The sequence below is a fragment of the Triticum aestivum genome, chromosome 6A, assembly GCF_018294505.1.
Source record: "Triticum aestivum cultivar Chinese Spring chromosome 6A, IWGSC CS RefSeq v2.1, whole genome shotgun sequence".
Classification (NCBI taxonomy): Eukaryota; Viridiplantae; Streptophyta; class Magnoliopsida; order Poales; family Poaceae; genus Triticum; species Triticum aestivum.
This window is the reverse complement of record NC_057809.1, coordinates 550,225,186-550,248,242: the sequence shown is the minus strand read 5'-3', so window position 1 is coordinate 550,248,242 and position 23,057 is coordinate 550,225,186. Positions and strand designations below refer to the sequence as shown.

Genomic DNA, 23,057 nt, shown 5'->3' with positions numbered 1-23,057 from the left:
GCCACCGTGCCGAAGGATAATCGTCAAGTCATAGGAAACAAGTGGGAGAACGCACATGCCTCCTGTGATGCCGCGGCTACAAAAATATTGTCCACATGGAAGGGCATTTTCTCGACGAGGGAGAACAAGAAGGAGGAGAGGTACAAGCTCATGTTGGATGTGCAAAAAGAAAGGATGAAGTGGGGCCGGAAGAGGGCGAAGAAGAAGCTCGAAATTGAGAGGGAGAAGATCGAGTTGGAGAAGCAACAAGCGGTGATCAAATGGGAACTCGAGAAGGCAAGACATTTGGCGACATAGGGTTTGAGGAGGAGAGGTTGCAACTCGCACGGGACGCGGAGGATGCGAGGATCATGTTGGCGGACGAAACCCTTTTGGATGAGCATGCGAAAAAGTGGCTTGCGAACAAGAAGAAGGAGATCAACGACCGTGGAGAGTACGACACGGCAAGGGCGGCTGCGGCACGGATGCATGCGGAGAAGTAGGCCTGGATGCAGGCAGAGCAGGACATTCCGCCTGGAGCATGCCGCATTTCGCTCCGAGCAGGCGCCCGGCCAGTGATTCGAGGCCATCCGTCATGCTGAGACATTGATTTCATTTTGGCATTATCCGATTTGTTGAACTATGATTTGCTTTACTTTGTTTTGAACTTTTAAATTCAGATAATTTGTATCGTATGATCGTCGTGCATGGATTACATGAATTTGAGGATTGAAATCCGAGGTATGTGGATGTGCGGCGCAACATATAAAGAGCTGCCGGACACTGTATAAAGGGCCGGATTTGCCTAAGTCCTGCTGTGGATGATCTTACCATCTCGAAAGTCCACTTCGGTGCCCAGCACACCTAATCCCTCTATCCAAGTAGTCTACGTGTACCGCTGTCATGGACGGAAGCACCAGCGTAGACATCACGCACACCCCGCCGCCGACGGTTCCCGGCCAACCACATCAGCGCAAACCATGTGCTCCAGGCATAAGATCATGTCTCCAAGATGATGATTACATCAAAAGTAACAAAGCCCATGGTGCCACAATCGTGGATCCAACAAGGCAAATCCCATCTCCTTGGTGATGCCTTCAACAAGGAAACACCCACGGGGGTTGCTGAGGCAATCCCCACACTAGCGAGAAGTGTTGCTATAGGATGTTTGAATTGCACCATATAGATTGGCCCAAAATAACCACTGCAAGTACATTCTGATAACTGGTCTATGGGAGAGAAAACAAAACATAATCAAAGAGGCTAGCAGACAATAACCAGAGGAGATAAAGCGTATCACAATTAGGCAACTAACGAGCTAGTGACATTGCTGCAACAACCGCCTTGCTGCCTTTGATAAGACTAAGAGAACGGGGAAATATAACAGTTGCCATGCGGAAAGAACTGCAAGTGTAATCGACAACTGAGACCTGCGACACAGGCAAACATTAATTTCCACCTCATGATTTTGCGAACAGAAGCGATTATGCAGGCCAAATCGCCAGCTAGCAGCAGTTAAACTGAATTGCAGGAAGAGAAAAAAAAAGGAAAACATAACAAATAAGGAACGAATTCCCCTGACATCACATCTCTATACAGGTTCGTTTTGCAACAAATACTGCCAGCAACACCCAAGGGTTTGTTCACCAATGCTTATTCCTCCTCGATATATCATCGTGTTAGAAGAGTACTCGTCTTCATCTTCAGGTTGGTGACCTATGGGAGTGTAGCTCTCAACTCCTTTCTATCTGCGCCAAATGACTGCATCATCAAGTAGTGCGTGTTAGAACTGGTTCATCAATCCCCTTGAATGTTCAAAGTGCAGCCATGGTTCAACCAGTACATAATAATCTAATATAGCACATACTCCCTCTGTATCAAAATGTGAGACGTTTTTTGACAGTCAGTGTCAAAAATCGTCTTATATTAAGTTACAGAGGTAGTACAGAAGAAAACATACTTTCAAGAGGCAATGAAAACTGTCGGTTATGACTAAAATCGTAAAATTTTAGTACTCCATCTCGTTACTGTGCAACGGCAGTTACGATTCAATTCTTTGCAACTTAAAACTACTAGCACAAAATGAGCAGAAACAAGACATTAGACTAAAATGCCAGTTCACAAGATTAAAAGCTGTGACCATCAGTTTGACCAGTCCAGAATAACTTCAAGATAAAAATGGTGAATTCACTTCGGAGTAGCCTACATAAATTAGATCAGACAATAACTGACCTCAACGCCGAAACCCTTGACGTAGACATTTGTAAAGAGCTCAGAAGCATCAGGCATAGGACTTTCCTGGAGATATCAATACATGTATATGTAAGTGATAAGCACAACTAATTTAGAGTGCACAAAAGGAGTATATCCAAATGCAACGGTAACCTTGGCTTTAGCAATGGCAGCGTCGACTTCTTTCCTAATTTCTTTCTCCATGTCCTGAGATGAAAACATATTCATAGTAAGAATTAGAACTTTCCTCTTATTTAAATGGTAATTCTGTATCTATGATTCTCACTTGCTATTTATACAATAATCATAACTGACGATTTTCAATACAATCACATACATACCTTGAGCTCAGCAGGGGTTGCTAGGTCATGAGCCAAGAGCAACTTTCTAACCCTTTCAATTGGATCACGCTCCTGTTGGTACCACAAAACAAATAAGTCTGAAATAGAAATATTTGGAAGCAAACAACGTTCAAACTAAAAGGTCACAACATTCCAACCTGTCTTACACCCGAGATCTCATCCCTGGTGCGGTAAGTGCTTCCTGGATCTGACATAGAGTGGCCGTGGTACCTATACGTGTCCATTTCAAGAACCTAAATAATGGGACAATATTAGTAACTATCATGCACTACTAACAAAATAACTACACATTACAAAACTATCCAAAAATCATATTATTCACAATAGGTGGACTAATATGGAAATAATCACGGCCATATATAAGACGACTGTAACTGCCCGTTAAATTAAGTAGCAAAAAGAATCAGCAGCAGCCAACATTACATTAAAGTTAGCATCGGGTCAATCAGTGTTCAAAGCTGTCATCAGGCCATAAGCTTGTGCATAGCATTTCCATACTTCATGATTTAACGGGTGTTTTAGCGGTTAGACGAAATTGACATGGCAAAACAATGTGACATTTGGGGTTCTGGAAACAGAACAATCAAGTGCTTCGATGGGAAACAATGGAAGGCAGAAGATGATGGAATCAGTGTTAGAAGATTGATCATCAAAGTATACAGCCATTTCAGATCCAAGTCTCCAATCCATAAATCACCTATATGGAACTATCGCAAACATATATTTCAAGCCACCTACTGTAGACAGCCATCAAGTGATAGACTAACAAGCAAGGCCAAATTCTTGGAGACAGGTCCAGCAAACTATTAATGTCAGGCAAATCTGAAACCTGAGCTAGGCATAGCAGATGATTTTTTTTCAGGAGAAAATGGGGTGCAGGTAAATTAAGTTATTACAGTCTTAGGCATTAATCCTTGCTAAGAACCTAAGCAAGAAATATAAAAGAATGGCTAGCAGCGCCACAGAACTAGGACAACCCCTAACAAAATATGAAGCACTGCACTGATATGCATACTTAAACTATAGAAGAAACAAAAATTCTTGGGCACTCACAATTGGGCCATTTGCAATGGCATGCTCCTTCGCAAATTTGCATGCCTGCTTCACAGCAAGAACATCCATTCCGTCGACCTACACCAAACATAATTTGAGGATGTTAATAGGACATAAACTACTCCTAAGTAAACATTGTAGCTCCTATACATAGAAACATAGTAACTTATGACAAATTAAAGCTGCCCTCAGGTAAACATAGTAATAATGAATAAATTATTTAAGAAACTACTTCCTGTACATGTTGGAACAGCTAGGCATGCGTTAAAATAGCATAGTGAACCAATTATATATCCTTCGACCAAGGAAGGCCTCTTCTGTAACTGAAAAGACATATATAGGTAGAATCTATGAGGTCAACCCTCCATTTAAAACACACCAAAAGCAATCAGACATACCACTCATAGTAATAGAATTCACGATGCTAATCAACCCTCATCAATCCATGCACAATGATGAGCAAAATCAACCAAGAGGGATTCGAATTTACCTTCAATCCAGGCACATAGTCACCACGCTTGTAGTAGGAGGGGCTCTTGGCCGCCCTCCACTCAGCCGTTCCCATCCCGTCTGCATAACGGAAATATCCAGCAGATCGCGTCACGTCAGGTAAAAAAAAAAACAGGTATCCAGATGCAATCCGAATTTCCTAGGATCGGCGGACGAACTTACAATGGTTGTTCTCGCAGACGAGTATGGCGGGCAGCTTCCAGAGGGCCGAGATGTTGAGCGCCTCAAAGAGCTGGCCCTGGTTGGCGGCGCCATCGCCGTAGAGGGAGAAGGAGACGGTGTCCTCCTTCCTGTACTTCTGCGCGAAGGCGAGGCCGCAGCCGAGGGGCACCTGGGCGCCGACGATCCCGTGGCCGCCGTAGAAGTTGGCGTCCTTCTTGTAAAAATGCATGGATCCGCCCTTGCCGCGGGAGCAGCCGACCTGGCGGCCCATGAGCTCGGCGAAGGCGGTGACGAGGTCGCCGCCGCGGGAGAGGAAGATGCAGTGGTCGCGGTAGGCGGTGATGATGGAGTCCTTGCGGGTGATGGCGGCCTCCATGCCGGCGCAGACGGCCTCCTGGCCGTCGTAGAGGTGGCAGAAGCCGCGGATGAGCTTGGCCTTGTAGAGCGAGTCGGCGGCGATCTCCATGCGGCGCATGAGGGACATGTCGTGGAAGAAGGCGACGAGCTCGGCGGGGGTGGTGGCGACGTCGCGGGAGGGCGGGTCGACGATGTGGGCCGTGAAGGGCATCGAGGTCTCGATGGTGAGCGGCGCCGTGGAGTCGGAGATCGCGCGCGTCGCCGCCATGATGGGGGAGCGCGCGGCCGGGAGGCGGCGGAGGAGCATGGCCGCGGCCATGGATGGCGGGCTGGCTAGGGTTCCGGGGGGGAGGGGGAGGGGGGGCGGAGGCGGGCCGGGGCGGGGGGTGGGTGGGATGTGGGAGAGATAAAAGGAAGGAGGAGATTTTTCCTGCTGCCCTCCTTATTAAGGGGAGATGGTTGCAGGGGAGAAGGAGATGGGGAGAGGTTGGTGGCTTGCCTTGCCTTGCCTGGTGGGCCTTGGCGGGCCGGCGGCGCAGCGCTCGTGCGACGCAATCTTATTGGTTAGGGCCAGTTTGACTGCCACATAGGTTATTAATAATAAATCTTGCAACATTGATTAACCTCCTCTTATAAATTGACAAGACGACAATTGCGGCAGGATTTTTTGTAGGAAAAGATTCTTGTATATGTTTATTTATTTATTTTTGCAGGGGGGTTCTTGTATATATTTATTTAAGCACAGCTCTTTCAGATCGATCGCGTATGAAATCTGATCTTCCTCCTAGTTTTTTTTTTTTTGCATGGGATCTTCCTCCTAGTTTATTGGGGTGGTTGCCACTTGGGGCAGTATAATATCTGGTGGTCTCTAATAAGTTCTGGCGTAAGTACAATTTTCATATGAACAGAATAGAACTACTAGCATCTCAATCTTCATGATGTTAATGATTGATGCTACGACTAGCATCGCAATTTTCATGTATCGATTGGCTGTCGGAATTCGGAAAATATGCACTACTGCCCAGCAGCCAGCAGAATTGTTTTATTGTGCATTCAACCAAAAGAGTTGGTTATTAAATGTAGTGCCGCTGTCATGACGCTGGGAATATTTGATGCTAGTTATTAGGAAGACAAAGCTAAACCAACCATCCTCTTTCATCATAAACAAAGTGAAACAACCCTGGCAATGGCAAGGGGCCACTTGGCTCAATCAACCATCCCTTTCATACACCGTTCCGTAATCTAGACCAACCAAAAGACAACTTCCAACTTCTCACGACAAAACTTTTTTATTTACTAAAGAAAACAGGTGAAAACAAGCGCAGGCTTCTTTGGTATCAAAAGAAGAAAAAGTGCAGGGTTTTTTTCTGAAGGCAAAAACAGGCGAAGGTTTCTAGCAACTCATATGCAAACTTCCTAGCACCCTGCAAATATTATGATTCCTATTGTAATAGTCTGCTTGAATTGGAAAAATACCAGCCTGACAAGTGTTTTGCCTTGCTTTCATATGAATTGTACAGCTAAAATGAGATCATCCAGGCTGTATCATAAAAAGGATACACCTCTGGCGAACAATAGTGTTTTAATGTCAGTTGATTGTCGCTGAAAGATATGCGCAAAACGGAAGCTTCAGAATGCAGAGGTAGGCACACTTGTAGGTGCAAGAATGAACAGTAGACAAAGTTACACATTGACAGTGAGAAAATGTTCCCACTCTTTTTGGACTAGGAAAGCCTACAGATTTCCTGCATTGAGTAAATACAATGAACCCTAGGCCGAGCAATCTATCTGTTTCCCCTCTTCTTCTATTTTGACAAATTGTACAGGTCAAATCCCAAGCATGCAGGACTACCGTGCTTGGGATTGCAGTTTGCCTACAAAAATCGTTTATTATTAACAGAACTGCCCAAGTGTTGCTGCATGATGCTGCTACCCTGCGAAAATTCAGAGTACCACGACTTCCACGCATCCACGTAGTGAGCAAAGAGGTCACCGAGTGCTGCATTCAGAAAAAACGGGGAAAAACTGTCAGTATTTTGACATTATAACGGGGAAGATTCAATGTCTCATACTGATCCACATGAAAATGTCAACTACAAGCTTTTTTCCTTGATAAATTCTCAAAATAGGTCAGAGCTCTGTAATTGATGGAAAATAATAGAATTGGCCAAATAAATACTATAGTTTATTCTAGTATCTTCTCAAATACGAGTAGCTCATTGTGAAAAACAATGAGCTTGCTTCCAGAGAGGCAGAGAGCTCACATGCTATCTCTATGAGTCTAACATGATTTCCAAAATCAGATAGATATGCATACTCATATATGTATGGAGCTATGAGCATCTTCTTTCGCACTGGAAATTATTCAGAAAACTACCACTTGCATAGACCGAGTCTACTAACTAACACCGACCAAAATATTACAGATACCAAATTATGAGCAGCCGTGAAAATCTTGTATGGGTGTAATACTATTTCTTACATATTTCAAATAAGCATCTCATACTACAAATACAGCATGATTTGTTTCATTTGGAAGGTTGATTCTGAATAACATGATTCACTTAATATGGCATATTTCTTTTTTTTTGAAAGAAAAAGGCAGACCATTATCTGCCTCATGCATTCAAAACAAGCCGTAGCCCGGATGACCAGAGGTCAAATTACATGGGGTTGTTGGAAGCAAAAAGTTTCCACACTCTTCGGTTTATAGTTAAGAATACAAGGGGAGAAAAAAAGAGAATGAGGGGAGCAACAGCAGATATCAGTTGGTATGCATGACAAATAAGAAGCATAGCAACCAAAGGCATGTCAGGGAAAATTCAGTAGGCCTCATGCTGTAACTTCAGCTAGATAGGTAGTCATACTGTAATTCCTATTTCCAGCACAATCAACGACAAGTATTTTCCTATCAGAAATTAACATCTGCAGTGACAAAGTGATTGACTTCTCATCATCTAAAAAAGTAAGCAACTTTCTACTAAGGAACAAAACCAGACCAAAGAAGTGCTGATAAATACCAACCTGGGTTCTGGTACTGCGGTCGAAATGAATCGGCAAGGCTCTCCCAATCATGGGCAATCGCCCTTTGTCCAACATTATTACAGTCATCAGGCTCCTGTTTTCTTGCACAAGAAGGGTGGAAAGGCCCATAAACAAAACCACTCTTGTTAACCTGCCCGGGCTGCTTCTGCGCGGCCACGTTGTAGCTCTTCAAGATATCAGCACCGCCCTGTGCCAGCTTCGCTTTCTTCTGGGTTGTTGGTTCCAGCTGGCTTCTGTTTATACCAATGTTAGTGAGTTCAGTTCCAAAGACTCTCTTGTTTGACAGAGTCTTCCTTGCTGGGGATGCAACAATTGTGACACCATTTTCTGCTTTTGGTTTCCCTGCCATGCCCAACCACCGGAATGCAGGCTTCCTTGTGTCCACTTGTGTCTGCGTGAAAAGATTCGAGAACAGATTCAGGAACTTCGCTTATCATTTAGGTGCAAATAACATTTTTAAGACCATGCAGGAGAGATGCATGTATATATGCTGAGTGCAGCTGACATACTTATGAGCTATTTATTTTGTAACAGCATGCATACCTTCTCAATGAGCTTCAGTGAAGACAGCACATTAGCAATGTCATATAATCTCCGGACTTTAGCTGTAGCATAAACATAAGACATACTATTAGCTTTTGTTTGGATTGGTATTCATACTAGTACAGCTGAAGAACTACGCCGAGGAAATAGTACAAATACTAACTTCTCATATTGGACTCCTCATGGCCTTCCCCAAGGAGGAACTTTGCAGCTTCATCAAGTGAGATCGTGCTAACCTGCTGGATGCACAGATTTCATACCAATCAACAACAGTTCCACAAACCATAAATCTTCATCATCAAAACAGAAACAAGGAAATGCAGAATCTCCCACCTCCATGGTAAGGAACAGCTTCACAAAATTTTGAGTGAGCAACCCAAGAGACTTCTCCTTCCTATGATCTGAAGATGTGACAACCAAAATTCAAAGCCTGGCACGACAAAATGAGACTAAAACCATACAGCAAGCCAGCGTTAGAGCGGATAAGCAGCCATACCAGATCTCAGCCGGCAGGGAGGTGCATCAGGCATGTCAGAAGGATTGTCAACTGTTTGGCTCAGCTTCTCGCCCTCCCTTTCGGCCTCCGGATCACCCAGCTTATCATCGTCTTCGTCATCAGACATCTTTACAACATCAAATGGAACAAGGAACAACATAGTCAGGAACTACATTGTTCACGGGTACCACATGGATAGATGCAAAGGAAAGATGCAGACAAGAAAGCATACATTGGCAGCAGATAGCTCCTCCGCCGGCAGAGGAGCCAGGCCAGACTTCTCTCTCAACGCCCTCTCCTGATGAGCAAATACAGGCAGACAAAAGACCAGAATTGAGATGGATCACACTGACATTTCTCGGTGGAATGATCACATGGAAACCAGATGCAAACCTTGAGTTCTCGCAGCGCCATCGGGACCCCTCCGAAGCCTATCCAGGAGTAGCGGTTCTTGGCCTTCCTCGCGAGGATCTACTCTCAGGGGATTGATTGAAAGCAGAATTCAGAACCCCATGAATGAAGATATACTACGAAGAAGTCTATCCGGGAACAGGCAGAAGGATGAGAGGAGGAAGAAAGGGCTCACCCCGACGCTCTCGAGCACGTTGACGATGTCGTAGATCCGGCGCCTCTCGACGCCGAGGCGCCTGGACGCGTCGTCCAGCCCGATGGACTCCACGCCGTCCCGGTCGTACAGGGCCACGAAGCTGCAGGGGCACGCGCACGAGAATTGTGTAAGGGAAACGCAGATCTCTCCACGCGCCAGGACGGATACGGTCATACGGACGCGAAGGAAAGATGGGTGGCACTCACTTGGAGCAGAGCAGGCCGAGCGACTTCTGCTTGCGGCTGTAGGCGTGGTGGCGCAGCCTGGCGCCCCCGCCGCGCTCGGCGAACAGCGGCAGCGGGTTCGGAATCGGAAGCCGCGGGAGGGGCGCCGGCGCCGTCGCCGTCGTCTCCGCGGCTGTCGAAGAGGGGGGCGCCGCGGACATCGTCGTCGCCGCCGCCGATCCGCGTGCGGGCAGAGGCAGGATCTGTGTCGCGCGGCGTGGCGTGGTGGGTGGTATCGGATCGGAGGAGGGAATTGCAATTGTCGCGGTGTTATTATAGACAGATATGAGATGGATAGATCTGCGGGCGGGCGGGGTGGGGTGGGGGGCGGGGGCGCCGGCCGTTGAAAGGAATCCGGCGTGCGTGTGCCCGAACGAATTGGCGCGGCGGTGGCGGCCTCCCCCCGCTTTTGAAATTTTCTCTTTCCGATGCGCTCGCGGTGCGGTGCGGCGCGGCTCGTGGGGTGGGGTGGGTAGAGAGGGCGGCTGGCCGACGGCACGCGCCCCGGTTTGAAATTTAAGCGGCCGTCGCGCGCCCGGGGGTGGGCTCTCTCCTCGTCCCGTGGCCGTCCGATCTGGGTCTCGGCTTTTTTCGCGGTGCGCTTTGGCTGGCCGTGATTCGGCGGCTCACGTCAGGGCACGTGCGACGGGAGGGAGGGGAGCGGGCGCGGCGCGTGATCGGCGCGCTGGCTGGACGCGCCTTTCCCTCCCGGCGGCCCCGGTGCGTGCCGCGGAATCACGCGATGGCACCGCACCGCACCGCACCACCGCGGTGGAATCGTGTTCCGGACGACGAGCCTGGCTACTGCCTCTCTGCCTGCACTCTGCCACGGCTTGCTTTCTTTCTTTTTGACGTGTGCCATGGCTTACTTCCCACTCTTCAGAAAGCGCGACAATGTAACTTTAAAACAAAAACAAAAAAGCTCAACAACGTCGCAGCTCAAAAAAAAAAAACGTCACACACACACGCGCGCGCATTGTCATTTTGTAGATGGAAGAGACCGACTGGTCGAAGTTCAAAACATCTACTACAAACGGAAGCTCTGATACGGTCGTCCCCGCTAACACATGATCTTCACAGTAGAGGGGTTGAAGGATTTATACAGCACTGAAATGCAAAGTGTGCTTTTCAAGCTTCAAGCCCAAGAAGAAGATGGCATCCAATACGAATGCTTCAAGCCTATGAATGGTTGCGAGCGCCGCCGTCTCGATGCATTTTGGAGCGCCCCTCCACGAGGGATCCGGTAGAACCGTGGAGTCTGCTCCTGACACTGCTACGAACAAAGAGGAAATCTATTTGTTAGGCATTTACTTAAACTGCTAGCATGAGCCAGGTTGATTCGCAGCGATGCCAAAACACACAGTCAGACAGCCATGAGCGAGACATAATGTGTATTATTTTTTGTAGACGGGCATTTGTAGGATAGTACTACGCACAAAATGGGAACTTCACTTAATAAATGCAAAAACTCACCTCACCAAGTGTTGGAGTGAGCCATCGTCTGTGTCTCCAAAACATGAACAATCATCAGAAATAACAGCAGACAGTGAACCCCCAGAAACTTCCGCCATGGCCAAAAGTGCAACGGCATTCAAATTCCGTGAACTGGCGACAGCCACCAAGAACTTCCGCCTTCGACTGCCTTCTGGTTCTGGGAGATGGTGGCTGGACAGGGTCGACAAGGGCCACCGTGCAAATGCCCGGGTATATACAATAACGCCTTGATGATAAACATTCTTCAGATACAGTCTTGCTGGCTTGCAAAAAAATTCCTCGCTGCTTCAGTTATTACTTTTGATTGATTCACAGCCTGTAGCTGTGAAGCAACTAGACCTTAACTGACATCAAGGCTACAGAGTTCCCAGTCAAGATCTTGATGATCAGCCTCTTGTACCATTCAAACTTGGTGAGCTTATCAGGATACTGCGCAGAGGATCAAAGGCTACTGGTGTATCATTTACGATACGAGGACAAGAATTTATAAGTTGAACTGGCATCATTGTAGATAACAATTCTGATTAAATACCACTCAGTTGCATATCAGGATGAAGATAGCCCACATAACTGCTAGGGGGATCGAACACCGCAATGAGAAAATGAACTAGCCGGTCATCTGCCGAGGTTTCAAGTCCCCCAACATCCTTGATGAGAAATACAACCATAAACTCCCAGGCTTTGGGCTCACAAAGCTCGGCCTGGTTTGGGAGAAGAGAAGACATAGTACATCTCAACTCCACTGATGGCCACATGTGGGCCCAATATATTCCCCCTATAAAGAATGCTTTGTTAGATTTTATTTGAAAAAATGCTGGACAATATTTCTTTCCGACTGCTAAGCTAAATTCATATTTGATCAACAGAAAAAGCCCATGATCAGGGATAGGAGGAGATACCATGAGTTAGTAGGCCCTCTTCTTAGACATGAATACAGGAGGAAGCCTCTATTCCGCCATACATGAATGATGTCGTTGTCCCATTGGGATTCCTTGCAAAGGTGCCTGCTGGCTGTGAAGAGAAACCTAGTGCTGCAAAGGGCCAACAAGGTGTAGTCGAGGCCATCGCCAGCAGAAATGGGCAAAGCCATCGAGACTAATATCCACCAGCAGGAAGAAGAGAAGCTCAAGTTCAAGGAAGGACAACTCGCTCTCAGTGCATTATAGCCCCATCTGAAGAAAAAAAAAATCAATGTAGAAAAAGGCAGCGCTGCCTATTCACAAAGGTTATTAGGTTCCCCTGAGATGTAACTTCCCAATTTTGTATTGCATTAGAGCTGAATTGTCATATATTAACAAGAAACTGCAAATCACATTCCTGTCTCGTAAAGGTGGTAAGGGGTATTATAGCCTGTGCTGAATCCAAAAGGTTGTAAAAACCAGTATGTCCGATGCTTATATACGTTGCACAAAGATGTTACTATGTCAGGGATCTACGCTGCTTGCAAAAAATATGGGAGGAGCACTAACTTTTTTTTACATAAAAACCGAATAGTGAATCAAATGCAATTGTGTGTTGATGTTTGTTTGCAAGTGTGTTGGACATATACAAAAGAACGGGAAGGCTTGGATAGGATATCGTCAAACAATGAAACCCAGAAACATTTTGGTAACGTTTTAGATCCTACTCGGTACTCACCTCTAGTTAGAAATATGCAACCAACACCTGACTGACAAAAGAATAGTTTCAGTCCTCTTTGAAGAGCTAATTATCATTCTTCTTATCTCACTACAGTGCCAGCTCCAACCTCAAACAGTTTGCATTTTCAGGAAAGGACCAGTTGAGTACTTCTTTATGTATCCATTGCCACAAAGACAATTGGTTGCCTGCCATAAAGGAAGGTTTAAGATTAATTAGTGGACAAAAAAAGAAGTTAATACATACTGCAACGCACTATGTCTAAAGAAGCTGCAAATAGTAAATCATTTTAGACTGCTTGGATGACACAAGTGCATAATTCAGCAAGAACTTTTCCCAAGGAAGATAAAATGAGAGTGCTTGGATGACACAAGTGCATAATGTAACAAGAACTTTGCCCAAGGAAGATAAAATAAGAGTGCTTGGATGACACAAATCCAAAATTTGAGAAGTCAACTGAGATCTGTCCAAAATATGGGCGACATTCTACGGTACCTGATCGAATTCCAAATAAATATAATTAATAAAAAGGAACAAGATATGCGACAAATTTATATGGAATGAATTGAAGGTCTTTATATCAACTGCAACTTGAGTTCTGCTATCAACAGAGAAGAAAATGTGAAATTCGCTGGCCACATTGCTCCCTCTAGCGAACATAAGGAAAAACAACATCAAGGCAATGCCTGCAAGAGATATTTCCAGATTAAGATCATGCGTCATAGTCATAACATAAATATCTGCACCAAGAAAATGTATTGAAAATGTTTAATATTTGTATCTTGTTCAGGAACTCAATTTTTAATTGTGGGTTCAGTAAGTCCTTTACGGTGATATATGACGGTATCTAGTTCAGGAACTCATACAGTTTTTCTGGTGTATAATGACACATGCATCTAACTATAAACATGAAGACCTCAAAACAGCAACAGGAGAATAAAAAATAAAAGGCCCTGGGGTACTAACACCCCTAGCATATTCTTAAGAGGAAGAGAGGATGCGAACCTTGAGCATGGAAATGGCATGCAGATTAGGGGCGATGTCCATAGGATGCACGCCCAGCAGCGGCATGCATCAGGCCAAAACGCTGGGGTGGCACCAACACACAGCTCGATCTTGTGAGCGCATGGAAGAGAACTCATGTCGACATCATTGAGAGGGAACTCCAAACCATGCCAAATTGCCAATGTTTATCTGGCTAGTCCAGTGCATCAACCGACTCCATTGAAAAATTGGTAATTTACAGGGAGCAAACTGATTTGTTCCCGATATTTCCCTTTACTTGAAAAGAGACACATCAACAACGAAGTAGTTGAAGCTTCAAGTGAGATGCTCTTGCCATCAACTTTAGACATATAATTTCCAGCCTTGACGATGTCACCGTTTTCCAACAATATTCTGATGATATTATTTATAAGACGAGAGTCTGGAGCACAACCACTCTTCTCCATTAATGAGAACATATTTTCAGCTTCTTCCACTGATCCTTCTTTTAGAAGATTTCCTATCATTACGCTGTAGGTAGAAGTATTAGGTACCATCCCACTGGCTGATATTGCAGCAAACAAACCGTTAGCTTCTTCTCTTCTCCGAACCTTGAACATGGCATTGATCATGGTATTGAGTATTTTAATATCAAACTTCACATTCATTGCTCCTAATTTCTGAAATAGGGTGATCGCTTCGTCAGAGCAATTATTCCTACAAAGTCCTCCAAGTATTATACTGTATGTGGAAATGCTCACTGTTATTCCCGTTTCGATCATCTCAACGAACATTTTCTTTGCAGCAAATGTTCTCCCAGCACGAAATAACCCATCCAGTATGATGTTATATGTGATTGTTGTGGGTTTAGGTTTGTTTTGCAACATTTCTCTGAATAGAATCAACCCATCATCAATCCTTCCACATCTACAATAGCCATAAGCAAGTGTATTATATGTAAAAACATCAGCCTCAATGCCAGCTGATACCATGGAATCAAGTACTCCAAATGCTTTCTCCATCTCACCGACTAAGCAATGTCCATCAATCAGCGTATTAAACGTAATGATGTTAGGTTTCAGACCTATGTCTGTAACCAAGTGGAAGATATCATGTGCATCCATAACCCTTCCTTCTTTGCATATACCGTCCATTACAGAACTGAAGAATGCAATGTTTGGACAAGGAATACCTTTGTTTGTCATTTCATAAACCAACTCCTTTGCTTTCCTCAAATCACCATGTGTAGAGAAACCCTGAATTAGGGAGTGATAAACAACTGTGTTCGGTTGTACTCCCTTACCAATCATCTGACTGAAGTTATCCATGGCATCAGCCAGCCTACCCATTCTGCAAAGTGCAGATATTAGAGTTGAATAGGTCCATACATCTGGACACACTCCTTGTCCCTGCATTCCAGTAAATATGTGCATAGCTTCATCCATCATTCCATGTTTAGCATGTGCATCAATTAAAATGTTGAAAACCTGACGATCGGGTACAATACCCTTGGTTGCCATTGAATTAAAGAGATTAATCATATCAGCAAAGCATCCTTTGGTTGCATACCCATGGAGCAGAACATGATACATGACCAAATCAGGCTTGTGGCCCTTGGCAGTCATGGAATCAAAGAATTCGGCAGCTTCTTTGGTTCTTCCATGCTTACAAAGAGAGGCCATGAACGAGGTCCAAGTAACAATATCTGGTATGAGACCCTGTCTTGTCATTTCTCTGAACATTTTACGTGCTTCCTTCCACTGTCCCAGAGTGCAATATCCATGGATCATGACATTATATGTCACATTGTTCGGTCGAACACCTTTATCAATCATCTGCCGGAGGAACAACTGTGCTTTGTCCATAGCTCTGGCCTTGCACAGCGCGTCAATGGTCAAGCTATATGTCACCACATTAGGCACAACCCCTTTCTGCTCCATTTCATGGAATAGACTGCATGCCTTGCTTACTTCACCTTCCTTAAAGAAGTCGTGGATGACCGTGTTATACATCACTACGTTGGGGGAGCAGAGACCTCGTTCTTTCTCCCACATGTGGAGCAGGTCGAGTGCCCGCTGGCTCCTGCCATCATCGCATAAGCTCTTCAGAACAATGGAGTATGAGAAGGCATCAGGCACGCACCCGAGCTCGGACATCCGATGTAGCAGGATGTCCACGGCCTCATCTGTCCGTTTGGCGCCGCAGAGGCACTGGAGGACCGTGGTGGCGACGACCACGTTTGTCCTCAGGCCCATCCTGAGGACGCGCCCAAAGAAGGCGAGCCCAAGTTCCGGACGACGCGTGCGGCGGCAGCAGTTCATGAGGATGCCGTAGGTGAAGATTGTGGACGGCACCACCCGGGAGCCGGCCTCTTCTCGGCGGGTGCGGTTGAAGAGGGCGAGGGCGAGGGCGGGGCCGTCTCCGCAGGCGCCGGTGCCCGGCGCACGGGAGAGGGCCGTGAGGAAGCCGTTCAGGGAGCGCGCGGGGACCGGAGTGGCCTGCCGAAGCAATTCGTCGAACAGGCGGTGTGCGTCTTCCGGACTGAGCGTCCCAGCGCTGACGCGCTCTGTGGCCGCGGCAAAGGCGGTGACGGGAGACCATGAGCGTGACGGCGGCAAGGTGGAGATGGAGGAGGAGCGGCAGCGGAGAAGGCGGAGGTGGGGCATCGGCGCGGTGGAGGTGGAGTGGCGGAGGCGGGACATCGGCGCGGTGGAGGTGGAGTGGCGGAGGCGGGACATCGGCGCGGTGGAGGTGGAGGAGGATGCAAGTGTTCAATTCAGTAAGACAGTGACGGTTCATTCATCAGTTAATCAACGGCAAGCTCGCTCCTCAACTCCTCGTCGCTCGACGGCCAAGATCACCCCCGTAGCTTTATTACTCTCCTTTTCTTTTGATGAAGGAAAAAACTTCTCAAGGCACTACTACAAAGAATGTCAAAAGTAGTGTCAAATGCTCTTATAGTATGGGACAGAGGGAGTACAAATTACATCTAGTAGACAACCTAGCAACGACTAAAGCACTGGAACGAGCCGAAGTTATCGCCACTCCCTCGTTAGATCCGAGTAAACCTTGTTGTAGTAGACAATAAAAATGCGTGATAAGGCCCTAGAGGGCCATACCTTTACCTTAATTAATCTAGCCTACCAACAGATGTTGTGCTAAAACCTCATACACTCATACCTATATACTTCATATTCGAAAGATGCCCGTCTCGGAGGGGTGAATTCCTGTGGATCCTTCACAATTTTGTGTAATCTTAGCAATGTTCACGATATCGGTAACCGGTAACTGCTCGATCAAGTTCTGGGTAGGGTTTAATAGGCAAGTTGCTCCATGAACTGAATTTATCGGTAAACCATCGTTAACCTGGGTCATATCTATATATCCTAGGCTACCTATCAACATATGCAATGTACGAAAATGTTTAAATATTCTAATAAAAAAGGAAAAGTGTTACATATCTATATATCCTAGGCCACACCACATCATCTGAATTTATTTCCAAAGATGGAGCACTTGAATCGGTAGAATCGTACAGAGGAGGGGACAGAGCAGCAATGCTGATATAGCCAGCCAGTAGCACCATAACAATCTGGGAGAAGGGGCGGGAGCTCCGAACCTAGAACAATGGGAGAAGAAGTGGGCGGCTGGGAGAAAGGGAGGGAAACTTGCTACATTTCGGGCTAAATTAAACTTTCCTCCTTTGTTCATGAGCAAAAAGATTTCAATTTTGAGGCTCGTAGCCTTGCAAAAGCACGCTGCATCTCTAGGTATAGGACGTCACGTTTGGTTGAGTCTTCCTTATGACTGTAAACATTGTTACCCCTGGATAAAATTAGCGTGTGTTTGCCTTAAAAAAAACACCCCCTCCACTCTACTTACAATGCTAATTGTGGAGGCAGTGGGTACTGAGTGCCACACTTGGGAATTCAGAGGGTACACAGAGGCAGTGAAGCAGCATTGATAACAAGTAACACAACCAAAATCACTGGGCGCCTCAAAAACAAAAATCACTGGGCACACTGCCATCTCGTGAAGCTGCAAAACACACCTGAAACAACGGTGGATCGCCGCCAAGCCAAGCTGTTTTATTATCCAAACTATATACATCCATCATAAGTTCCTTACGGTGATACATCGCGACTGCATTCTTACACGAAATTAGCCATCTGTAGTAGCAAGTCGTAGTCTGGAGTAGAAGGAAAAAAGACAAGGGCCGTCCTCATCTCATGCCCCAGCGCCTCAAACACGTTTTGGATAATAGAGGAGCCTCAGCCACTGTTTCTTCAACCCCGAGTGAGGGTGCAGCTAAAGAGGCTGAGTTCTACTTCAGACTTAATGCCCAACTCAGGGACTTTGGCATTGCATGAGGCGACTTGGATCTCCGTGATTCATGTACGCCACATGCTCGGAGCTCCGACAGAGGAGAAAAACCCTCCAAAAGTCGCAGCACAAGATGGAAATTTTACCTGCCTCGATGCTTATATGCTCTAGCTCGAGTGGTTCGTACATCAAACGAAATGTCTTCATCTCACCTAACCAACCCTGAAATTATTAGGACAAATAGAGAAATTAGTTGTCAAGTAGTTGGGACACAGAGGAATAATGCTAGGCAAATATAGAGATTTATTAAGCATCGTTTGGTGGGAAATGATAAGGAAACCCCAGCAGTCTCGTAAAGGAAAGTTTCACCAGTATGCATTGCGCACATGTAATATAGAGATGGCGCCATAACTGGACTACCTGATAATCATTTCAATGTACTATATTATTTTTTATATATATAAAGGTACAGCTTTTACGTTGCTGCGTAATTGTCAGTTCGTAATTTGTCATATAAGGAAATCTCATTGTCCCAACCACCATTTCGATGTACTATATTATATGTAAGAGAGGTACAACTTTTACGCTGATGTGTAATTTTCAATACGTAATTTGTCATATAGGGAAATCTGATTGCCCCAACCACCATATCAGATCCCACTGACTAAATCGCAGAGAGGTAAGATTATCAGTCATGATTAGCACAAGAAAACAAATACCTTGACTTCTGTAGAGCCAAATCCTTCCTCCTGCCCTCTTGAGTAACCGCAGTTCTCCCAACAGAAGAAATATTCGGCTCAGCTAACGGGTTGGTGACAAATCCACCCTGAACTCCAAACTTCTGCCTTTCCCACTTGTAAGAAGCTCTGCTCCCTTCAGAGCTGTTTGGAACACTGGAGGCAGAAAACCTGGAAGAGTTTCTACCACCATCATGCCTTCTCCAGAATTTTGGGCTCAGAATGCAACAGGTGTTCACACGGGGCTCACTGCTTGACATCCTTTCAGAAGAAACGGCCAAGTCACGTGATATCTCATCCAATGCCATCTCTAGGCCATGGACCCTTGTCTCCAAAGAATTCATGCCATTCTCAGATTTCCCCATAAATTTCTGATAAATAAGATGAACAACAATGTCAGATAAGCTTCCAATACACATGTAAGATATCAGAAGCATGTCAGGTGAGTTACTGCTTATAAGGGCCCATGGCTACTAGTTACTAGGAGTATAAGGCTTGCAGACATCAAATGATTGATGACAGACTCAGGTAAAATCAGCAAAATACATAAATAAAATCGTACTTTTTGCAAGGTCAGATTCGAAATTATGATAATTGCAGATTAAGACATTGTCATATAGCATAAGCCATGTTCCTGTCCAGGTTCCCCTTATAGCATGAAATTGTCAATGTCACAATTTGACTAGTGTCACGTAGACATGAAAGATAGATGTACCCTCTTCGCACCACCGACACAAATATATCGATTGAATATCCGACTATGGCCACTGTAGGCATAACTTAGCTTGCCTGAAGTTCAGGACACTTGTAAAATAGCCAATGCAATGAGCATTTTTTACTTATTAATTTTGGCAGACAAGTTTCATGGCTACAAGACCTATAACCCTCGCAGGGAATGCCATATTGCCATGTGTAAAGTTGTGCAGCGTTTTCAAAGGGCCAAAAATCCTGACAAGCCACTCCCATTTTTTAATAGCAATTGTACATTCTTGCTAATAAATATGAGCTGAGCAAACCGTAAGAACATGCTAAACCTGCTTGAACAGCTAGCACTAGCTATTTTCTTGCCCTTAACATGAAAGCTTATGGTCCTAATTGAATAGAACTGTAAAATATAATGTCCAACATAAAAAGGCAAAGTCACCTGGAGAAGGTCAAGTAAACCAGTCTGCTGTTTTTCAATCTGAAGCAGCTGCGACCTTATCTCTGATAAGCCCTCATCTTTGAGACCTGACTGAGACCTCTCTGAACCACCTTCAACCTCAGAAATCTCTTCCATGTTACCACCACATTCATACGGAACAACTCGCGAGCCAGCTTTCGCTCCAGCCAACTTGGTTGCCCTCTCTTCATTGCCCTGGAAAAGCGTCCTCCTTGTTTCCAGCCTAGATCTCAGATTGCCTCCTTTAAGAAGCTTCTCCTCCGTCACCTCTTTGATCGGGGTAGCATCAGGTGCAATTGCAGTGTCAACCTTGTAGTCGCAGTTCTTCGCTTGGCCTACCTTGCGGTTTGAAGGCGGTGACAGCCTCTTGTTTCTGATGGATGAGGGACTGTGCTTTTTTGTTACACCGGGTGACACATCAGGAGGAGGCGACCTGCTCGTAGGTAATCTATTCTTCCTCGTCGCCGACTGAACGGAGTTTGAGCCTAAGGAAGCAGCTGGATATCTCCCATCACTTACACTCCCTGCTTGATCACAAGATGATTTGTGTCAAAAAAGAAAGAAACAGCAGAGCCCCAACAGTTCAGAGTTTTGTTGGGAAATCAAATAGTTAGTACAACATGATTTTCCTCTTCATAAAAAAATCCTCAATTATATGGCTCTTTTCTACTACTAGCAGTATAAACGATTACTTGAGCCAACCGTAAATTTATCAGATCTGCACAAGTAGCAACCAAAACTTGACATGTTCCACGTTAGGTGCATCACCTGCGAGAGAAGATCTTCGTTGTGAAAGTGACGCCGGCGCCGTACATGAGGATAATTCTTCCTCTTCGATGTCTGGTATCTCTTTCCACGCCTCGATCATCCTGCTCATCGAGTCCCGCACAATCTTGACCTACATTGACGAAAAGGCACCGAAAATCTAAGCATCGAACGACAGATCCAGAAAAAATATGTCACGCCACGCAGATCCAACCAAACCCAAGACCAACCTTGTCGAACCTCCTGGCCTCGAAATAGGCAAGGCAAGAGGATTTGTAGGTCATGAGAAGATCCTTGTATTCTAGGGCGAATGCGGCAAGCGCCTCGGCCGCGGCCTTCCTCGCCGCCCAGTCGTCGCTGGCGATTGCCTCGCGGAGGCACGGGATGGAGGCGGTCACTTCGGCGTCGCCGGCCACGGCCGCGGAGGCGCCGATGAGGGCGATGAGCGCGGGCTTGGCCTTGAAGGCATTGCTGCGGAGGAGCTTGAGGAGGCGGGGCTGGAGCTTGTGGAGGTAGGAGGCGAGGTCGGCGGTGAGGGGGGAGGCCTCGACGGCGGCGACGGTGGCGAGCGCGGCCGCGAGCTGCGCGCACTGGTCCTGCTCGTGGAGGAGCGCGTCCGCGAGGGGGCCGAGCGCGGCGGAGGCGGAGGCGGACGCGGCGGCCGCGGCGCGGGCGGCGTCGACGAGCGCGCCGCGCACGGACGAGTCCTGGTCGCGGACGCGGCGGAGCGCCGCGGCGAGGATGCGCGGGACCAGCGGCGCGACGGCCTCGCGCGGGTGGGACGCGGCGACGAGCGCGAGGAGGCGGAGCGAGTGGCGCCGGAGCGGGGTCTTGTCGGTGGGGCGCGCGTCGGAGACGGCGGAGACGAAGGCAGCGAGCTCGTCCGCGGCCAGGGCGCGCGCGACGGCGTCGAGCTCGGCCGCGGCCATGGCCTCGGTGTCGCGGTCCGAGAGCCGGAGGAGGCAGCGGTTGACGCGCTGCTTCAGCGATTCGGGGGCGCCGCGCGGGCGCGCGGCGGTGCCCATGGCGCGGACACGAGCAGCAGCTGGCGCGGTGGAGCGGCTCGGCGAGGAGCCGGGAAGGGAGTGGCGCCGGGGTATATTAATGGCGCGTGCGGGGCGGGGGTGGTTAGGGGGGGAAGGAGGAGGAGGCGGCACCGAGGAGTGGCATGGAAGCCACTGAGGAGCGACGCCGAATAGGTGGCGGGCGGGTGGGGAGCTATACCGTGGTAGGGGTACAGAGAGGAAGGGGAGATCCGGGATGGCGCGATGTATTTATGCTTCTCTTTTGTTTTTTATCCCTTTTTCAACCCTTTTGTTTCCTGCTTTCTTCCCTTTGTATGCACCGAAGAGCAGCTTTGTCTGCCCATCAATCCTCGCCAGCATGGAGTAGTGATCTTTCTATATCATTAAGAGCATTTTACATAATTTGAGCCAACAGACTAACTCGTATAGTCACACGTAAACCAACCTGCGGTTAGATAATTAGGAAGACATCGGTATCCTCACCCAGGCAGGGTTCAAGTTCTAGACTTCCGTCAATCTCAAGATGATGTGATAGTCAGTCTCTCGAATGTGCTCATAGATGCAGGGTGTGCGGAGCGTCTACGTTTGTATTATCGTGTTTAAAAAAACTCATACTCAAACGAGCGCCTCCAAGCCGACTAGGATTTTCTCGCCTCTCGTCGGTGTCGCCGTCGATCTAACCTCGTCTTCAGCGCTTTAGAGCCATGGACGCATGGTGGATTCCGGCCCTTGTCAGCGGGGACGCTTTTGCTTTGCTTTTAGGCGTTTTCAAAATTCACCACGGCCTCGTGAGGAGGGGGGATACGAGGTGCTCCCGCACCTTATGTGATACGGTGATACAAGCTTCTAGAAGCCGTTGGATCTAATATCCAAGGGCACCGAGGGAGTTTGAAACTTTTTTCAGAAAAGCCCTCGACGATTCTGAGATTTACGCACAAGTACAACAAACAAAGATCAAACGGTCCAAAAGCTCGTATCACTATATCACCTAAGGTGCGGGAACACCTGGTATTTTCCCTTTGCCTACGGTGTGTGTCCTCCTTAGGAAGATGAGGTGGCTCCTTCGAGATGGAATAAGGTTCTCTTTGGCATGTTTCCGATGCATCTCGTGGGATTCGGTTGGATTTTGTCTTTGATGGATTTTGTATAAATCTGATCTCTCGTTCGCCTGTGTACGTGTGTTTATAGGTTTTCATTACTTCCAATCAATGCTTCTCTACATCAGCGACAGTTGTTGTCATGGTGCACTGGTCCTTTGGGACATTAGCATTAGCACTTGTCAATGGATATAGTTGTTGTCCTGACTGTCCACAACAATAAGGTTTGCCCAATTTTAATGAGGGAGGGGCGATGACGATG

The 23,057-nt window shown here is 46.8% G+C and overlaps 4 protein-coding genes across 8 annotated transcripts; all 4 read right to left on the bottom strand.

Annotated features, from left to right (window-relative positions):
- Nucleotides 1-1,392: 1,392 nt before the first annotated feature.
- LOC123128418 (pyruvate dehydrogenase E1 component subunit alpha-1, mitochondrial) lies at nucleotides 1,393-5,034 on the bottom strand. Its single transcript, XM_044548412.1, has 8 exons — nucleotides 4,299-5,034; nucleotides 4,117-4,196; nucleotides 3,627-3,704; nucleotides 2,711-2,806; nucleotides 2,553-2,624; nucleotides 2,365-2,418; nucleotides 2,212-2,277; nucleotides 1,393-1,740 (listed from the first exon to the last, which is right to left on the bottom strand). The coding sequence occupies exons 1-8, from the start codon at nucleotides 4,972-4,974 to the stop codon at nucleotides 1,696-1,698; spliced, it is 1,167 nt and encodes a 388-aa protein (XP_044404347.1). The 5' UTR covers nucleotides 4,975-5,034; the 3' UTR covers nucleotides 1,393-1,695.
- Nucleotides 5,035-6,278: 1,244 nt separating this feature from the next.
- LOC123128416 (E2F transcription factor-like E2FE) lies at nucleotides 6,279-10,045 on the bottom strand. 2 transcript variants are annotated; one of them, XM_044548410.1, is made up of 10 exons: nucleotides 9,553-10,045; nucleotides 9,326-9,446; nucleotides 9,133-9,210; nucleotides 8,972-9,037; nucleotides 8,740-8,866; nucleotides 8,577-8,644; nucleotides 8,407-8,482; nucleotides 8,244-8,305; nucleotides 7,680-8,091; nucleotides 6,279-6,654 (listed from the first exon to the last, which is right to left on the bottom strand). In XM_044548410.1, exons 1-10 carry the CDS (start codon nucleotides 9,729-9,731, stop codon nucleotides 6,530-6,532), a joined length of 1,314 nt encoding a protein of 437 aa, XP_044404345.1. In that variant the 5' UTR covers nucleotides 9,732-10,045; the 3' UTR covers nucleotides 6,279-6,529. The 2 variants fall into 2 exon arrangements, with proteins under 2 accessions (XP_044404345.1, XP_044404346.1); XM_044548411.1 differs by having other exon boundaries at nucleotides 8,407-8,479; nucleotides 9,553-10,044.
- Nucleotides 10,046-10,448: 403 nt separating this feature from the next.
- On the bottom strand, nucleotides 10,449-16,507 carry LOC123128415 (protein Rf1, mitochondrial). 4 transcript variants are annotated; one of them, XM_044548406.1, is made up of 6 exons: nucleotides 13,708-16,507; nucleotides 13,198-13,388; nucleotides 12,703-12,890; nucleotides 11,964-12,236; nucleotides 11,044-11,839; nucleotides 10,449-10,840 (listed from the first exon to the last, which is right to left on the bottom strand). In XM_044548406.1, the coding sequence occupies exon 1, from the start codon at nucleotides 16,422-16,424 to the stop codon at nucleotides 13,914-13,916; it is 2,511 nt and encodes an 836-aa protein (XP_044404341.1). In that variant the 5' UTR covers nucleotides 16,425-16,507; the 3' UTR covers nucleotides 10,449-10,840; nucleotides 11,044-11,839; nucleotides 11,964-12,236; nucleotides 12,703-12,890; nucleotides 13,198-13,388; nucleotides 13,708-13,913. The 4 variants fall into 4 exon arrangements, with proteins under 4 accessions (XP_044404341.1, XP_044404343.1, XP_044404342.1 ...); XM_044548408.1 differs by having other exon boundaries at nucleotides 11,964-12,277; nucleotides 12,703-13,388; XM_044548407.1 differs by having other exon boundaries at nucleotides 12,703-13,388.
- A 1,244-nt stretch (nucleotides 16,508-17,751) lies between these two features.
- On the bottom strand, nucleotides 17,752-21,826 carry LOC123128414 (TORTIFOLIA1-like protein 3). Its single transcript, XM_044548405.1, has 5 exons — nucleotides 20,904-21,826; nucleotides 20,677-20,806; nucleotides 19,891-20,432; nucleotides 18,729-19,117; nucleotides 17,752-18,231 (listed from the first exon to the last, which is right to left on the bottom strand). Exons 1-5 carry the CDS (start codon nucleotides 21,696-21,698, stop codon nucleotides 18,222-18,224), a joined length of 1,866 nt encoding a protein of 621 aa, XP_044404340.1. The 5' UTR covers nucleotides 21,699-21,826; the 3' UTR covers nucleotides 17,752-18,221.
- Between the last annotated feature and the right edge of the window lie 1,231 nt (nucleotides 21,827-23,057).

Excerpts from the sequence above, each read along its gene's own strand:
- LOC123128418 (XM_044548412.1), bottom strand. The coding sequence starts at position 4,974 with ATGGCCGCGGCCATGCTCCTCCGCCGCCTCCCGGCCGCGCGCTCCCCC. Across the intron at positions 2,625-2,710 it reads AGATCTCGGGTGTAAGACAG|GAGCGTGATCCAATTGAAAG; the intron begins GTTGGAATGTTG and ends TGGTACCAACAG. Across the intron at positions 2,419-2,552 it reads CAACCCCTGCTGAGCTCAAG|GACATGGAGAAAGAAATTAG; the intron begins GTATGTATGTGA and ends TTTTCATCTCAG.
- LOC123128416 (XM_044548410.1), bottom strand. The coding sequence starts at position 9,731 with ATGTCCGCGGCGCCCCCCTCTTCGACAGCCGCGGAGACGACGGCGACG. Across the intron at positions 9,447-9,552 it reads CTCGGCCTGCTCTGCTCCAA|CTTCGTGGCCCTGTACGACC; the intron begins GTGAGTGCCACC and ends GTGCCCCTGCAG. Across the intron at positions 9,211-9,325 it reads ACGTGCTCGAGAGCGTCGGG|ATCCTCGCGAGGAAGGCCAA; the intron begins GTGAGCCCTTTC and ends CCCTGAGAGTAG.
- LOC123128415 (XM_044548408.1), bottom strand. The coding sequence starts at position 16,424 with ATGTCCCGCCTCCGCCACTCCACCTCCACCGCGCCGATGTCCCGCCTC.
- LOC123128414 (XM_044548405.1), bottom strand. The coding sequence starts at position 21,698 with ATGGGCACCGCCGCGCGCCCGCGCGGCGCCCCCGAATCGCTGAAGCAG. Across the intron at positions 20,433-20,676 it reads ACGAAGATCTTCTCTCGCAG|GGAGTGTAAGTGATGGGAGA; the intron begins GTGATGCACCTA and ends GTGATCAAGCAG. Across the intron at positions 19,118-19,890 it reads GTTTACTTGACCTTCTCCAG|AAATTTATGGGGAAATCTGA; the intron begins GTGACTTTGCCT and ends CTTATTTATCAG.